Below are 19,286 nucleotides of genomic sequence, written 5' to 3' on the forward strand. Positions count from 1 at the left end.
CAATGGAAAAAACTACTGCGGCTAATGTCACTTTCGAAGTGGGAGAATACAAAAGACAATCACCCTCTGAAGGAGGCACTGCAGAAAGAAGACGCAGAAAAAATAATTTTTATGCCCATTTTTTATATGTTGGAGTTTAAATCTATATTATGACCCATGGTGGCAGGCTATGATACAAAAGCCCATAAATTAGTAGTGCAGTATTTCTGGCAAACTCTGACAATTTCTTATTCAGCTAAAGAGATAAACAAGGTGTTCGGCATCCCCAACTGAGGACAATAACTCACAAAAACCTTAATGATAATGGAAGGTTAATGTGCAGAAGATCTCACTACACAGGAGCAGGAGAGCATTCTCAACAAAAAGAATAGCCAGGGGCTAAAGAAATTTTTCATAGCTAATGAGTCATGCAATGGTTGTTTCCTCACCAAATTCCCCTTCTAAAATACTTTATTCATTGTTGCCCACTTAACCAAATTGCTATTTTCATCCTCTAACACTAATTCCTCCTCTAAAAGGTACTCAATTTCTGTTGCTTTAGCTTTGACTGCCCACCTATGTGAAGAATCCCATGGCTCCCTATAGTGGAAACATAATTTATTCCTTCTAAGATAATTTAACTACTCATTGTCGAAATAGTTTCAATCCTTCCTTTTTGGGGGGCAATCCGTATGAGAATGTTTCTTGTCTTTATCTTTCTTTAATGGGAAGCTCTTGGATTGGAATTTACTCTTTGACAATGTGGGTTCCATATCTCTTACCTTCTTGTAAGCCTCCTGCAATGTAGAGGGACTAAGGGCTTCAACCCATCTTTCAATTGATTTGCTAACACATCCATAAAAAGAGCCAAGAGTCTCCTTTGTGAAATGTCTATCACCAAGATAGAAAAACTCTGAAACTCTGCTATGATTGTCTCAATTGACCCCCACTGCTTAAGCTGAAGCAACTCCTTAAAATGGAGTTATAGATCCTTCTTATCAAACCTTTCGATCAATCTCTTAGTAAAATCCACAAATGAAGTGATCTAGTCATGCCCCATAGCGACCATACCATGATGTCTCCACTTGTGTTGCCAATCCGTCCAAGTGTAATGTTGCAAACTTGATGGCCTCCTCTAATATTGGATTTAACTGAAAATAAGTATCGATTTTCTGCACCCATGCTTTGGCAGTGGTCTTCCCGAATCCATCAAAGTAGGGTATAATAGCATATTATAATGTTTCTTTAATGGTCATCCTAGTTAGTCTTTAGTTTATTAGGAAGTTTCTATTTCCATCTTTAGTTCAGAATTGTTTGTTTAAAAAAACACCATCTTCGTAAATCTATGCAAGGAGCTTTTATCTCCTTTGTTTATAATAACTACAACAACATTGATTTATCATAATAGGGTAATGTGAGCTTGCTCATGCAAATCATTATGTTGTGCACTGCCACCTGTGCGAGCCAAATGTTTCAACCCAACATCCATGTACTCTTTGAATAATATGGCTACCTGAAATTCTTCACCTTCATTTTTCCTATCTCATCAAAACTGAACTTGTAATATGTTGCTCATCCTCAGGTTGCACAGGAGCTCTGGGTGGAAAAGTGGACATAAGTGGCCTCAACTTCACTGTCCTCGTTGGTCTCGCTGCATTGCCAAAATTATCAGCAACCTGTCCCTGTCCTTTGCCACCGTTCTGGCTATTATTCCCACCATTGTTACCTCCATTATTCCCATTGTTGTTTACTCCATTTACATCAATACCCATTTGTCTAGCCATCATTTGCATCAGAAGGTCCATGCATTGATTGTGCTGTTGAATTCTCTGTTCTGCCTGTCACTGCCCTACTTGCAAAGCCTCCAACATATTGAACAATGTCCCCTCAATTGGATCCCTCCTTTCACCCATATTGCCTGCATTATATCCAATTGTGCCTAAGTGTTATTTTGCACTTCTCTGATCTTCAATCGTGTCACTATCTAATCATTTTGTACCTACCAGGAAGGCAGGATACACTGCTCTAATAACACTGTAAGGATCTACCCTCGTTCATGAAACATATTTTTTTTGAAATTGCTTGCAGTTATTAATGAATATCACCAACACCCATACACAACACAGACCATATTGCAAATGATGATAATTACAAGAAAATACAATATTGCATCTGCTAAAGTAATAATGTTGATGACAACCTGATATTGAATAACTTAATGCACCTTAATACTGCCAACAAGTTCAGATTTAATTTGATATTTAGCACTGAAAGTGGAAGCCACTATTACATACAATACAACATATTCCCCTATTTATACTTCAAACAAGAACAACAATGAATTGCCTACAAAATAGTGCAGTCCCAGATTCAGTTTCAGATCCGATACACCCCTTTTAGGACATATAAGACTCCCTTAATGCAGCTGCAGGTTTATCTGACACTCCCTCTGCCCTTCTTCCATCTGTACGGCCCTGTCTTAGTGATTGCAGATTGTTAAACTGAATTGCTGAAGTGTTGCAGGAAGACATGGCCCCTTTGTGACTGTTCCACACTTGTATTGCTGTATGTGGTTTACAGACTGGTACAGTCAGTTCTCATCATGTACAGCCCTTACAATCAGCTTCCCAACTGCTGCAGCTCAATTCTGGGTAGTATGTGACTTGTACAGCATGTGTAGCAGTAGAATACCCCAAAATGACGTAAGTTGCTTCCAGCAACTCATTCACAAAAGATCAAATGACAACGACATTGCAAACCCTTCAACTGAACTCTCCTGGCAACTGATCAATGAAAGAGAAGTAATGAATATCTTCAACAATCTGATTTTACCTTAAAATTCAATCAAGCCCTCCTGACTGTGTCTTTCAACAGCAAAGAGAATGATATAGAGAAGGGCTTTTGTTCTCCAAGCCCAAGGATATGAATTCTCCAAACAAATTCATAAACCTCACAATTTGTTTGTCTTATGTCTTCAGAACTTGTGCTAGCCATCTTTGTTTCCCTTGTCAACTCAATCTCTTCTCTAACCTCTTTTGATTTCTTGTTGTCACCTTTGGTCATGGGTATTTTTGATTGGGAATTCTGTTAACCTATATTTCGTCGCATAGTAGTAATTTTGTATCTATACTGATTGGTCATAACTTTTCATGGATTCCTTTCACCATAAACTACTTAACATAATGATCTATAAACCAAAAAATAATTGCCTTCTACCATAACATATAACAGATGTAACCTCAGGTATATATTAATGCTTATATATCATGAACATATGCTGTGGGATTTCTCCCTCTTTAAATTACCAGTATATAATATATTTTCCTTTCATATTGTAACCAATTCCACCATCCAGCATATGATGATGCCATTTTTAAATCCACATGTATTCAAAGATCAAATTCAGTAGAAAACAATTACTCATGATTTTTAGACTCATTCAATACATTTCGTAACTGTATTTTGAAAGAAGAAAGTGTTTTTAAAAGAAATTTGGTCCTTTTTAAGTTGTGGAGTTTTTGCCGATTTGAAAAACTTGGGCTTGCTGAGTACTCTTTAAGTCTGAGAACAAGCTCTCTGGTTTATTTATATATTATTAAATTTTAAATATTATTATGTATATGAAATTATGAATATACATAATTTATTAGAATACAATATGTTATAATTTCAAATTTATTATTCTATTTTATTTGTATGATCAAACTAAAATAACAAAATTTTATATATATATATAGTATGGACATACCCGACCTCCAATTTTTGTTTTTGCCATACTCGTGTACTGTACCTACATACCTGTACCTGATTCCACAACTTAGGATTGAATGTTTGGGCCTGTAATTTCCAAGACATTTGTTAACTCCTAGACAAGAGCTCCTTAGAGTCAGAGCTTGACTCAGGTAGACCTTGCTAAGAAAGATATACTAGCATATGATTGCTCTTGGAAGCATCCCTATGGTTTTTATAAAGTTTGGAATTCAATCGACTTAAATTTGGTTCTCTCTTGCTAGATGGTTACATGGTAACTAAAATGTCTTGACAAGCTAATGTGGGAATACTTAAGGCAAATGGGCTACCAAAGTGTTCTTTCTATCAAGTGCTATAGTATCAGAAAAGCATTTAAGGAGGAAGGCCATCTTGCACCAGAGGCAATAGAAGGGCAGTATCATTGATGAAATAAGGGCTCCCAGGTGGATATTTTTCTGGAGTTTCCATTAAAAGAATATTGAATAAAAATTCCAACGGTTAAGATTTTACACATATTGGTTGCCCTGAAAATCATGCTGTAATTTCAGCCTTGACAATAATTTGTTTTGAGGTATGATACCCACGTTACCAATTTAGAAATAATAAGTTGGCCGAAGGTGAACAAGCACAACTTCTATTAGTTTTATTGATATCATCTTTTTATTCTTGGATTGGTCCTAACCTGTACATACACCTTATCTAAAATCATTGTCAGAGACTCAACAGTTACGATGACTTCTACAATGCTGACTCCTGAAGCCTCAAAATGATCAATGATGTGTCCATTAACAGGATTTGAATCATACCAGTTGATAGAATTGATAAAACATTATCCCAGAACTTCTTGCTTATGGTGCTTAATAGCACACAAACTCAACCTCGAAACTCCAACCAAGACCCCTTTTATTTTCTGTTTTGAAACACCATGACTAAATTTCATATGCCATCTTTGGACACTGCCTATATTAATGTCCATGTTTCCATATAAACAATGTTCAAAGATAAAATACCGATAAAAAAAAAATGTTAAAAGATCGAATTTCCAACACTATAAAAGTTATGGTCGATTCAAATAGAATTAAGTTTTGATAAACTCAATTTGATGAACTTCAAGCTACTATATTATGCAAATCTAGTACCAGTCATTAACATTAATCGTGACAAAGTTGAATCCTATTTTTAACAGAAACATTTAATGAGCAATTTCACAAAATTTGAAGCAAAATCTAGTATAAGATAGAAATATTAATCATATCAAAGTTGAATCTTATATTACAGAAAAGTACACTACGTAAGTGATTCTTACAAGCCAATTTCTCGCTGGTGACACATGTTATGCTGGTTCTCAGCCATGATACTGAATGGATCTGCACTCTTTGGGCCTACTATACTACCAAGAACTATTGGGACATCATCATCATAACGATTCCATATCTGCAGATACATTATCTCATTAGAAGTGCAGGTAGTTGCTACTTTCTATGCAACTAATCAGATTAATTGTACTATTTACAATCAACTTACTTTGATAGAACTATCAATGCCACTAGTTGCGATAGTGGAGTCAAAAGGATGACATTGCACACAGTTCACAACTGAAATAGCCCAACAAATGTTATAAAGATGATGGAATATACATAACCAAGTTAGAATGCTAAGACACTTTAGATGCAGCATACCATTCTCATCTCCAACAAGCACTTTCATCAACCTCCCTGTTCTCTTATGCCAAATGAACCATCGCCCATCATCACTTCCACTAGCAACAAAATCTCCTGTAAAAAGTGCAAGCAGAATGCTTAAAACAGAATGACAATATAAACATCAATTGATTTGACCAGAGTATACCTTCAACATCAAAATAGTACAGTTCAAATCAGGTTCATTGCATTTACTTTTAACAGAATATTAAATTACAGAGATTGGACAATTAACTCCATAGAACTTCATTGACAAACAGTGGTGATGTTTTCTAGAAAGCCTATATAGTCCATTCTTTACATTTCACAAATAGAGACTATAACGATGCACTAGAAATTCAACAAATTCAATATGGCGTTTCTCTCAATATCCCCCACTTAATAAGAAAAGCATTCTGAAGAGGTTGGAGCTCTGCTACAAAGTGACAAAAAACATACCAACCATGAGATAGAAAAATGTCCACAGATCCCAGCCCATGAATAAACCAAAATTTCTGAACATAGGCAACAAATTTGACCTAGAAGACTACACTAATGAGTCATTTGTTTCCACGTGATCATATGGTAAAGCATAATTGTTTGAACCTTCTCAATCCAAACCATACTGTTACAAGAGTGATTTGGACTCTCCATGACTTAGTAAGTTGTGAGGAAAGTAGGTTGAAACAAGCTTTGGGGATTACTGACTCAAGTACCTAGGTCTCTGGTGAGTCGTCAAGAATCGTTTAGTCTTCCATAGTCACCCAAACCCAGTAAGTCCCACAAGAATGATATGACCACAATTGGAAGCAAAAGAAGTTTGATAACAAAAAATCGTTGAGTGTCAATACATTATTTTACATTTTTTTTCCTAAAGAAAAACACCTTGAAACCTTTCACTTCTTTTTTGTAAATAAAATGCCCATCTAGGATTTATGATTTTTTTTTTGAAAATGGTGTGAAGTAGGAGATATTTTGAGGTAGTGCAAGGTAGGAGAATCCCCAAAGGAGATGTCCTAGACACAATACAAGATACAAGATTTGATACCAAACACAACTCCTTATTCATAAAATAACTGATTACATGCAATGTGTCGGGCTATAAGGCCTTCCCTGTTACAACCAATTACAATAGCAATTACAATAACAGTTCTACAATATCCCTCAAGATCCAATCCCAACACTAGCTAGCCTAGATCCACACTGGTAGAAACCTTTGAGGAAGATCTAAACTTGTGCTCGCAAGCCCACCAAGCAATCTCCTTGTTTCCCAAGCCTCAGCTACTAGCCCTTCTCAAACTTTGCTCTTCTATCATATCCTCTTCTCCAAGCTGAATGAATAATCACTAAAGCCTCCACAAGACCCCTTACTTATACCCAACTAAGCCACAAGTCGGCCTAGTATGTTACAAATTAAATAAACCCCTACATTAAATGCAAATTTAAACCACAATTCGGCTGCAACATTCATTAAATACCTACAACCAAAATTAAATGCCAAAAGGTCAGCTCACAGATAACTCGAGCAACACAGAAACCAAGACATGACCAAGTGTCAAAAACTACCATTGAGCATTAGCAAATCCTTGAGATCAACTAAACTCCTTCATTGACTGAGTTGCTCGAGCATCACTACTATCGAGCTTATAGTAATACAGCAATACAACAATATAGCAACCAAGAACAACTCAGTATCGACCGAGCCACACCTCTTCCTTTGACCGAGTCCTCCAACTCCAAGGTCAAACCACACCATCATGCAGGATTGCTAGCCAACCAAGGATGCTCCTACATCATATTTTCCAAAGCAAGTCAAATTGTGATATTGCTATCAGGATTTAACTATGTAGTTTTTGAGTCAAACTCATTGACCCATATTCATGATTTGTGGTTTACACAAACCCATCTCTCATGAAAATGAATAGAACACTTAGCACTCATTGGATCTAGGAGATGCTCATAGAGGTGAAGCACTGAGACTTCCTAGAAGGTCACCCATCCCAGTACTACTCCAGCTCAAGTACGCTTAACTACGGAGTTCCCTCCATGGTTAAACCCACTCTACTTGCAACTCCATTTGCAAAACCTTCACCAAGTTTTGTGCCTTATGAACCATTCATTAGAAAGCCCCTTAAGCTCATCAATTGATAAGTAGGAGATATTTTCCACAACAAGTCAAATTGTGATATTGCTATCAGGATATAACTATGTAGTTTTTTTGTCAAACTCATTGTCCCATATTTCATGAGTATTGGTTTACACAAACCCATCTCTCATGACAATGAATAGAACACTTAGCACTCATTGGATCTAGGTGATGCTCATAGAGGTGAAGCACTAGGACTTCCCAGGAGGTCACCCATCCTAGTACTACTCCAACTCAAGAGTACTTAACTACAAAGTTCCCTCCATGGTTAAACACACTTTGCGAGCAAACCCATTTGCAAAACCTTCACCAAGTGTTGTGCCTTATGAACCACTCATTAGAAAGCCCTTTAAGCTCATCAATTGATAAGTAGGAGATATTTTCCACAGCAAGTCAAATTGTGATATTGCTATCAGGATTTAACTATGTAGTTTTTGAGTCAAACTCATTGACCCATATTTCATGAGTAGTGGTTTACACAAACCCTTTCTTTCATGACAATGAATAGAACACTTAGCACTCACTCGATCTAGGTGATGCTCACAGAGGTGAAGCACTGAGACTTCTTGGGAGGTCACCCATTCCAACACTACTCCAGCTCAAGTGTGCTTAACTACAAAGTTTCGCCCATGGTTAAACCCACTCTACTAGCAACCCCATTTGCAAAACCTTCACCAAGTGTTGTGCCTTATGAACCACTCATTAGAAAGCCCCTTCAGCTCATCAATTGATAAGTAGGAGATATTTTCCACAGCAACTCAAATTGTGATATTGCTATCAGGATTTAACTATATAGTTTTTGAGTCAAACTCATTGACCCATGTTTCATGAGTAGTGGTTTAAACAAACCCTTCTCTCATGACAATGAATAGAACACTTAGCACTCATTGGATCTAGGTGATGCTCGTAGAGGTGAAGCACCGAGACTTCCCAGAAGGTCACCCATCCGAGTACTACTCCAGGTCGAGTGCGCTTAACTATGAAGTTCTCTCCATGGTTAAACCCAACCTACTTGCAACCCAATTTGCAAAACCTTCACCAAGTGTTGTGCCTTATGAACCACCCATTAGAAAGCCCTTTAAGCTCATCAAATGGTAAGTAGGAGATATTTTCCACAACAAGTCAAATTGTGATATTCCTATCAGTATTCAATTGTGTAGTTTTTGGGTCGAACTCATTGACCCATATTTCATGAGTAGTGGTCTACACAAACCCATTTCTCATGACAATGAATAGAACACTTAGCACTCATTGGATCTAGGTGATGCTCATAGAGGTGATGCATCGACACTTCCCGAGAGGTCACCCATCCTAGTACTACTCCAGCTCAACTGCGCTTAACTACGGAGTTCCCTCCATGGTTAAACTACTCTTCTTGCAATCCTATTTGCAAAACCTTTGCCAAGTGTTGCACCTTATGAACCACTCATTAGAAAGCCCCTTAAGCTCATCAATTGATAAGTAGGAGATATTTTCCATAGCAAGTCAAATTGTGATATTGCTATCAAAATTTAACTATGTAGTTTTTGAGTCAAACTCATTGACTCATATTTCATGAGTAGTGGTTTACACAACCCCTTCTCTCATAACAATGAATAGAACACTTAGCACTCATTGGATCTAGGTGATCCTCACAGAGGTGAAGCATCGGGACTTCCCAAGAGGTCACCCATTCCAATATTACTACAGCTTGAGCACGCTTAACTACAAAGTTTCCTCCATGGTTAAACCCACTCTACTTGCAACCCCATTTGCAAAACCTTCACCAAGTGTTGTGCCTTATAAACCACTCATTAGAAAGCCCCTTAAGCTCATCAATTGTTAAGTAGGAGATATTTTCCACAGAAAGTCAAATTGTGATATTGCTATCAGGATTTAGCAGTGTAGTTTTTTAGTCAAGTTCATTGACCAATATTTCATGAGTAGTGGTTTACACAAACCCATCTCTCATGACAACGAATAGAACACTTAGCAGTCACTGGATCTAGGTGATGCTTACAATGTTGAAGCACCGAGACTTCCCGAAAGGTCACCCATTGGGTGTGTTGCCCTCAACCTCATTGGGTGTACCACACCTAAACACTTGTGAGGGTACCCCTCAACTGCTCCAAACCCCCATCAAACTATAAGTCTAACCAAATGATAGGCCAACGATGAATCATGATCATAAAATCTACAAAATACATATCTCGAGTTGCAAATCTCTGCATCTTCATAGTTAAAGCCACAAACAAGGATTATATTTTTCATACATTAGACACTTGTTTAGCATAAAATGACTACCACAAGCAAAGTTGGCATGTTGCAGTCATTATATCCATAGATGTACTACTAGTAGAGTACTCTTTGAGTTGCAAAAACTAGCCGAGTTTTGTGGCCTGGTGGTATTTTACCACTTTTACTGGCACCAAAAACTGACTGAGTACTTGTCATGTTTTTTTTAAAAAATCGTAGTTTTATAATAGCACTTAAAAGGAAAAAAACGACCCAAATGTATTTCATTTCACATTTCTTAACTTGTATTTTGTTGAGGGGGGAAATAGTCTTCCCAACTCTTGCAAACTGATTTCTTTCAATTTGAAGTAGATTTGAGGTGGTTTTTGAAGAGATTGACATCAATGATTTGGAAAGGCAAGATATGGAGGAGGGGGTGGAATTGGTTTCATACGAGATGATACTGAGTTGAACGAGTAGTCATTGCTAGTGCTAGGAGAAGCTAGAGGCAAAGCTACATCCAAGATGGAGGATGAGCCATGGATTTAATCAGTCATACCGAGCAAGGAGGCATAGGCATGCCAATGTAGACTTCTAAGACTAGACCCTCTAGTTTTACCTCTCCTTTAGTTTTTAGTAGAGTTGGGAAAAGGAAGATGTAATTGTAATGATGTATTTACTTTTAGTTTTACATAAGCTAGCGCTTGTACCAAAAGGAGGTGCAATGATTACGCTGATAGAAAGATATATTGCTTCACGTGAAAATGTGGGGAGTACATGTTTTGATGGTGGAAAATTTCTCAATCTCTAATAATTCTCGTACTTTAATTCGTACAGTAAATTGCATTACTTTTCCAAAAACCCAAACATTTTATGGTATTATCTCAATTATCTCTCAACTATTTGTGTTGATGATGTTGGAGAGGTTTCCAATATTGTTTTGATACAATCCCAGTCAATTCAGTAAATTAGAATCGACTATCTTCTTCTCCTCCTCGTCCTCCTTCTTTGGCTTCTTCCACTTTCTCTCACCCTTGTCCTTCTCGATCTTCTCCTTCTCTTACTATTACTCTTTCTCCTCTTCCTCCTTTGATCTATTCTTAGATTCTTCCATTTGGTCTCCCCATTCTCCTTTTCCTTGGTCTTCTTCTCATTCACCTCCTTTTGCTTCTTCTTCTCCTTCTCCTTCGCTTTCTTCTTTTTGGTACAAGCACTAGCTTATGTAAAACTAAAAATAAATACATCATTACACCGATAGAAAGATATATTGCTTCACGTGAAAATGTGGGGAGTACATGTTTCGATGGTGGAAAATTTCTCAATCTCTAATAATTTTCATACTTTAATTCGTATAGTAAATTGCATTACTTTTCCAAAATCCCAAACATTTTATGGTATTATCTCAATTATCTCTCAACTATTTGTGTTGATGATGTTGGAGAGGCTTCCAATATTGTTTTGATACAATCCCAATCAATTCAATAAATTAGAACCGACTATCTTCTTCTCCTCCTCATCCTCCTTTGGCTTCTTTCACTTTCTCTCATCCTAGTCCTTCTCGATCTTCTCCTTCTCTTACTATTACTCTTTCTCATCTTCCTCCTTTGACCTATTTTTAGATTCTTCCATTTGGTCTCCCCATTCTCCTTTTCCTTGGTCTTCTTCTCATTCACCTCCTTTTGCTTCTTCTTCTCCTTCTCTTTCTTCTTTTTCTTTTCCTCTTCCTCCTCCTTACCCTTCATCTCATTCTCCTTCTCTTACTATTATTCTTTCTCCTCCTCTTCCTCCTTTGAGTTATTCTTAGATTCTTTCATTTTGTCTCTCATTTTCCTCCTCCTCGGTCTTCTTCTCATTCACCTCCTTTTTGTTTCTTCTTCTCCTTCTCTTTCTTCTCTTCCTCCTACTTCTCCTTGCCCTTCTTCCACTCACTTTCTTTCTACTACTTCTTCTCCTTCCCAATATTTATATTCTCCTCCTTTTTGGCATGCACTCATTCATCGCCCTAATAATCTAATAATAATTTGTAAAGACTTTATTTTAAATTCTAAATCTCTTTATTTACAAGAGATAAGATAATAATATTAATGTCTACAAAAAACCAACAAGGTCTATGGGATTGAGCATACAAATAGAAGAGCCAACCAAAGCAGAAGCACCAAACGATGATTGAGAAGAAACAAAAGTAAGAAACAAAACAAGAAAGAAACAAGGTAAGGACTAAGGGTCCTTCCTTGTTACAAAGAGATCAGTAATAGAGAGGTAAACCCGTGAAGGATCCATAGTCTTATAATGTCATATAGAGCCATTATAGGACTGTCACTACTTGGAGAAACCAGTGCAATGTCTAACCGATCTGGAATGAGAAGTACTCGAAGGCATTTTCAAACCTCGTGGAGGAGACAAGGGAGAAAAAAAGGCAATAATGAGCTGGTCTGAAGTATGCCCCTAAGGTATAAAAGACTGCAAGGTAATCTCTCAAAGATGGGTGGCCTCCTGAAGATAAAGTGCAAGACACCGCTGATCAATATAGCTAAAGAACATCAAAAGAGAAGAACAGTCTCTGAAAAGGCAATAAAATCTCCATATGATCTCATAGTAAAGAGGACATCAAAATATGAAGTGGATCTTCATCTCAACTTTTGCCAAAGTACACAACTAACATATCTGATCAACCTGATCCATATGGCGATCGGTCTGAGCCCTGAGGCCGTGAGAACCAACTCTGAATGAGCCTAAAGAAAACTGTAACGCATGATTCCAGCGCCGATAGAGATAAGCGAGGCGAACAATAATACCATCCTAAATCTCAAGAAAATGCTCAGCATAGAAGGCCATCCTAGGTCGCACACCTCTCGGGGGATTACTCCAGGTAGTGGTAATGTACTGTCTATAAATATCCTGTCTGACATGCTTGTTCAACTCCTGACATGAGGGGAGAAGCTGAGCAGGAGCATCAAGTGAAAACTAGTAAGGAGGAAGATGATCTATATCAATACCAATTGAACCCAACAAAGTAGTGGCCTGGGTGTACCGACAATGAGATCTAGTAGAGGTGTCAGATCTCAAAATCTCAATAGAAGAACAATATGCCAGATGAGAGTATCTATGCCGATCAACACCCAACTCCATAAAACCATGAAGCCGATGAAGAAATCAAATCAGGTCAAAAATGGTGGCAAGTATGAGAGGATGAGCTCCAAACCCAGCTAAAACAATGTTGTGAGGGGTGAGTCTATGACATGTTATGATACGCTGTAACATCAACCTCTGAACCCTCTCTATGGAAGCCCAATCAGAAGCAATAAGAGAAGGCCCCCAAACCACCGAGCCATAGAGAACTGTCGGACGAACCAAGGAGTCCAAAAGGGACAACTAGGACAAAATATCCTAGAAATGATGTTTGAAGCACTATCTTTCCAGCAAAGCCAAAGAACCCATGCCCTTATTAACTCTGGATTGAATAGCTGGTCTCAAGCTAAAGGGCGGCCTCGAAAACTTCACACCAAGATACATATAGGAGGAAGTAATCTCAACCTCTTTACCCTGAAAGAAGAAATGAAGATGAGAGGCTTTTAATAGTTAAAGACCATAACCCGAGTCTTAGACAAATTGACCACAAGCTGCCGCTGATCACCAAAAAAAATCCAACCATCAAGGAGTCTTTGCAAACTATCAGGAGAAGAGGCAAAGAAAACCACATCATCAACAGAAAGGAGAATGGAGATCAAAACCTGATGCAAATATCACCCATCTCCTAGTTGAGAGGAGTTCACAAGGAAATCCTTCAACTCATCAATATACAAACCAAACAAAGTAGGAGAAAGAGGACACCTTGCTTCACCCCAATGGTGCTCTAAATCAAAACAGAAAAGCTCTCCAGTGTCCTGACCCTACAGGTTACCTTCTCATAAAGCCTCATAATAGCAGTCTACAACATATCTGAGATCCCAGTCTCCCGAAGTCTCTAAAATAAGGCCAACCTAGGAATAGAATCAAAAGCCTTACAGAAGTCCACAAAACAACAATAGACCTTCTAAGAGCGGTGCCTAGCCTCCTCAATGATAGCCCACACCATGAAAACATGATCCATAGTTTGATAGTTTGCCCAAAAACTAGTCTGCCCTTTAGCTCTACAACCACTTCTATAAAGCTCACTAGATAACATGGTGTTCAAAGCAATGGCATAAAGTTTGGCAAAAGTATGTCCGATCATAATAGTTCTATAGTTACCTGAATTAGAAGCAGGCCCAGACTTATGAATAAGGTAAACCACATGTCTAGACCATGACTCAGAAAACCCAATGCAAACCACTCTATTAGAGAGTGTAGGAAAGTAAGATCGAAGAACCGAAGCACCAAGTTTGAAAAGTTATGCCTAGAAACCTTCTTCATCTGCTGCTCTTTTGCATCTCAAAGATCTAATGGCCTCAATAATCCTGGAGTAGGAGAACAAATGGCAGTATGGAGGTGGAGTGGAGTGAAGAGGTGGCTGCCCAAGAATGTCATAAAGTGTAATGATATGGGAGGTCAGAGAGTGGTAGTCAAGAGTGGAGAATGGGGAGGAGCATCGAGGGAAAAGGGTACACCAAAAGATCTAGGGATTTTGAATAAGCGTGGAGCAAAAGGTTCTGCACTGAAGAGGCAAAAGAACGCTTCTTTTGGCGAAGAAAACGGAGGTACAAAAGGCACAGATGGGTGAAGGCAAGAGATTCAGTCTCAAAGGCGATGCGAACAGAGCAATGGAAAGCTTTGCAATAAGTATCAAACCATTTATTCACAGGACAAGTATTATGACGCTTAGCTCTAAGAGAGGGAGGGGAATGGTGAGGAATAGAAAGGAGAGCAGAATCCCAGATGGTAGAGGCAAGTGAATCAAACATGTCAGAGGCAACAAGCGACTCACTAAAACTAGCAGGTGTCAGAAGTCTCCTAAGGTGGTAAGTAAAAAGCTCACCATCGCTCTCGGGGTAATGGAAGCGACTAGGAAAGGAGACAATATCCATCGGGCAGTGAGAAGACTAGGAGTGTGACGGTGGAGTGAAATGCAAATAGAAATGCTAAGAAGAGCATGATTAGCCAAGGGGAAACGCGAAATGGTGAAACTATGAATGGAAGAAATGAAGGAATGAGAGGAAACGACATTGTCAACAACACTCACACCACCATAGTGCGGCTAGCAGGTAAAGAGGTCCAATCCAGAAAGGAAGGATAAACCGTTCAGAATCAACAACCTAGAAGACTCACAGAGTTGGACGAGGTGACGGCCATAACCTGAGAGCGATCCAAGAACATCCTCTGAGGTGCACTGAAGTCCCATATTAGTCGGCTCTAACTCAGAAGTGCAGTTCGAATGAGAACCACGATCATGCAAAGGAGTTTGAAGATCCTTGGTTCGAGTGTTGAAGTCTCCAAGAATAAATAAAATCACGCAAAGCCTCAAACTGTGAAATGCTCTCCTGAAGGTCACAGAAAGGATCTCCATTCTCCAGGTCATGAATGGCATAAGGAGAGGAGGTCGAAGGAAAATAACAAACAGCAATAAAAATATCTCTCTATTGGTATTTCCGCCGACCAATCTGGACCCACATAAATCTAGCGAAGGCGTCGGAGTGAACAACTGAAGTGAAACTAAAAATACCATCATGAACCAAGCAAGCAACACCCCTAGACCCACAAACCCCACTAGAAGTCCGAACCTCATCTCTGCAAACTGGCAGCCACTGATAACCAAGATAACCAAGAAGAGGGTGCATGGAGCTCTCGTGAGTCTCAGTAACGGCCAAAATATTTGAGGACCCCACTGCATCTTGAAAAAGACCCCGTAATGACCATAAAGAGCCGTTACCATTCCAGTAGTTGACAAGAAGAGAAGGGGGCTTCCTCTTGTCAAACTGCTGTCGAGACCGTCATGCCGGTTTGGAGGTTGTCCTCTCTACCCAACTAGTAGGAGGAGAATCACGAACCACTGCTCTAAGATTCTTAATAACAGCCCATTTCCCAACACGCGCATTTGCCACAATTCCCCGAGCATATTTGAGTTCTGTAACTTGTGCCTTAGCAAGATCATCATCCAAATAAATCTTAGAGGGGAGAGAAAACTACTTTTTCTTTGCTCTAAGGGGAGAGAAATAAAACTCTATATAATATATCACAATTTAATACATTTGTAAATACTAAATAGCCATTGATCATATTGAAGATGAATATATTATTTGATAGTAATATTTAGTTATAATTATATCTTGATCCCGTAAAATAATAGAATAATAATATTACTATATTAACATTTATTACTATTTTTTAAAATGTGTTACTTTATTATTATATAATTTTATTTATTTATATTTTAGTGTCTCTCTACCCTTATTTAAAAAGGGTTATTGTTTAAATCTAGGTGTAACTCTTAAAACCTAATTCCAATTCTTAAGTGAACATTAATGAAAGCATAAAACTTGTAGAGTTCAATTATTAAAAAAAAATTGTATCGAAAAAAATGCAAATAATATACAAGGAAAAAAATGTTAATAGAGAGCAGCTCAGGCTGCAAACATTACTAGTTCCATGAGTACCATATTACATCCAGCAAACTAATCAGATACCAGGCATATAACAATACAAGAAGAAATTGCAGCAGCATACAAGAAGAAACCACTAGCTGTGCATACAAAGACCAACAAATAGGCAAGAACAGCTCAAAAAGAGCTTACAAGATAATGCCAGAATTGGAACTTTACAAATTCAAAGTACAATTCTTGATTTATTTAGTAAATTTTAGTAAGGTTTAATACTCGTTTCTATTTAAGATTAACATTTAATGTAAATAAATAATTTATTTATCTTAGAATTATAATAATTAGTAATTAAAATATGTTTCTCAAATTTAAGTAAAATATAATTTGACAAACATGAACATTAAACTAATATTTGAATACAAATAAATTTAACATATATCTTTTTAGAAAAAAAAAATTATTTTTAAGATTCTTATAAAAAGAAAAATTTCTATTTGTATAACTAATTTTATTTTGTATGAAATGATTATATTTTATTTCCAAATGTAAAAATATGATAAAACCAAATATATCCATAAATTTCTTTTCATGTTTGTAATTATATTTAGGTTTTTTCCATCTCTTCCAACAAAAAATTACAGCATTGTACTTATTTTAAAATATTTTATTGTAACTAAAATATTTTAAAATAGAAATTCAATTTATAGCACTCAATAATGAAATGGGGGCAGACCAGGCAAAATATGGAAAAAAATAATCAACAGAAAGAAATTCCCGGCATGAGATTCATGTAAAACAAAAATAACATAAATAAAAATAGAAAACTAATAAGACTCCGTTTTTATTTGGTTTTCTTATTTAAATTATTTTTTGTTTTGTGCATTGATTTATTTTCACATTTGGGGAAAATCCAAGAACAACAGTAGTAGAAGATGAGAGGCTTCAGCATCTTATTGAGGTGTTTAATTAATGGAAACAAAAACTCTAGTGCTACTTGAATGAGGATGGTGTGAGCAGAGCTGAATTGTTTCAGGTGCAATTTAATATTTTTCAGTATTTTATATTTTGGTTTTCTTAATATGTTTCATTGGCGGTTGGGCTGAGGTCGGTGGTGTATCCTAGCTTAAGTCAGTAGTGTATGGCGATTAGGCAATGGTTGTGGGCAGCGCGCTGAGTTGGCAGTCTGTGCAATGACATAGTTTGATGTTAACTTCTCCCGGGGTGCAGCGAAGATTTGTCCTGTCCGTTTACCAATTTTATCGGCGCCGCTTTTCATTTTCTGATATGAGACATTGCGCCTTCTGGCCAAAGTCTCTCATATCAGCTAATTATTAATTATTTTGCTTCCATCCATCAGCATTCCTCACGAGAATGCAATTTTGTACCCATTTTGTGTTTAAATATATTTAGACTAAGCTTGTTTCTTTTGTGTTCTCATTTCATTGGATGCATCTTCTCATTGAATTTTGCAAAAAACTACATTTCTAATTAAATTTAAGAAAACATTAAAGTTCCCAGGTTTTTGCTGAAAACTTGACCAAGTTTTACCCAAATTTTGTTTTAAGGCCTTGGCAAGTTTTCCAACTATGATTGTACCAACGAACATGAACTTTGTCATAGTTGGCAAGAGATACCATTTTAACAATGCAAAGTATATCAATCATGAATTATCCCATCTATTAGTATCCTAGATAAGGTCAATCTGGAACATAAACCAATTAGCTTTTAACTATTACTACGTTAACGACAAAAAATGTAGTCTTGATGACTTCAAAAGAAAACATTAACAATAAATCCCTCACAAGAATATACACACCAATTACTGAGGCACAATCAAATGCCATGGCTACATCACCATCCAAAACCTATCTTAGATGCCTGAAAATGACTCGGAGTGATGATGATGGGTTAAGTAATCTATGCTCCTTTGAGCAATAGGCTTATATTTTTAGTTCTGATATTGTTTATGATGTTATGGATTTCCTAAGACATGAGATTTGAACACATTTGATAATATTTATAATTTTATAGTTATATATCTACCTATGTTGTTTCCTTTAGCAAAGAATCAAAATCCATTTTTAAACTCATGGGATGAATGTGTACGTATGTATATGGTCAATGTAGCTTTTATTTGATTAGTTTATTGTGTCTGTAAAATTTGTTTATTGAGAGGTGCATGAAGCAAGATTTGAATCTTTATAAATCTCTATATCTCTTAGTTTTCTCAAACTGCTGAGTCTTTTCCAAATCTGGGTGCCAAGTCCAAGTCCAAGACAAAAATCAGCTTGCTGAGTCTGAGTCTTGTAACACTGATCTGATCCCTACATAAGTATGTAAACCAAGGGCCAAAAACCTCACAACCTACAATCTTGTAGAGTTCATTATTGTCCCCCCAAAACAAAAATTTTTAAAGGGATGTTTTAAAAAAATTGGCATTCAGGAAGATCATGAAACTCAAAAATTGCATCATGTTGTCTCGACTCTACAATTTATTAGGACAATGAGAAAGGATAGCTTCATCAGAAAATAGTAAAATAGCAATCACAACCTGGTGAAGCAGCCAACTGCCATCTGCATGGTTACATTGTCCTTCCTCAAGCTTGTCCACATTAATGCAAAAGCAGGTTGTGTAGGGAGTTAAGGATCTACCATACACTATAAAAACCATGTCGCAAATCCTGAGGAGAGATGCTTGACACATTCCAACAGACTGGTGAGAGGAAATCAATACATTGCTATTGTGCTGTAGACACACTTAAAGAGGGCAAATTATCCACTAGAATGCCGACGATCCTTTTGATCCATGGGACCATTAAAATATTCCCCCTTCCTTATCATAGTTCTGTACTGAATTTGTAATGTTTTTACTGATTGGGCATCAAATCAGTACTAATCAAACAACCTTAGTGATATAGTAATTGATTGATTCTCTCTCACATATGCTTTACGTAACAAAGCAACGATTAAACCATGTCTAATCAATTGAAAATCGATACAATTAAG

At 37.2% G+C, this 19,286-nt stretch overlaps 1 protein-coding gene across 1 annotated transcript in view; it reads right to left on the minus strand.

Annotated features, from left to right (window-relative positions):
* ASG2 (transducin family protein / WD-40 repeat family protein) overlaps positions 1-19,286 on the minus strand; it is a 273,819-nt gene that overhangs the window by 36,734 nt on the left and 217,799 nt on the right. Inside the window, exons 16-18 of the mRNA XM_089815239.1 lie at positions 5,409-5,504; positions 5,254-5,324; positions 5,036-5,163 (exon numbers count right to left, since the gene is read on the minus strand). Coding sequence (XP_089671365.1) covers positions 5,036-5,163; positions 5,254-5,324; positions 5,409-5,504 — 295 coding nt within the window. The remainder of the gene's footprint in view (positions 1-5,035; positions 5,164-5,253; positions 5,325-5,408; positions 5,505-19,286) is intronic.

The sequence above is a fragment of the Cupressus sempervirens genome, chromosome 2 (genome assembly GCF_028749045.1).
Source record: "Cupressus sempervirens isolate cs-2001-9-10 chromosome 2, ASM2874904v1, whole genome shotgun sequence".
In the NCBI taxonomy this organism is placed as follows: Eukaryota; Viridiplantae; Streptophyta; class Pinopsida; order Cupressales; family Cupressaceae; genus Cupressus; species Cupressus sempervirens.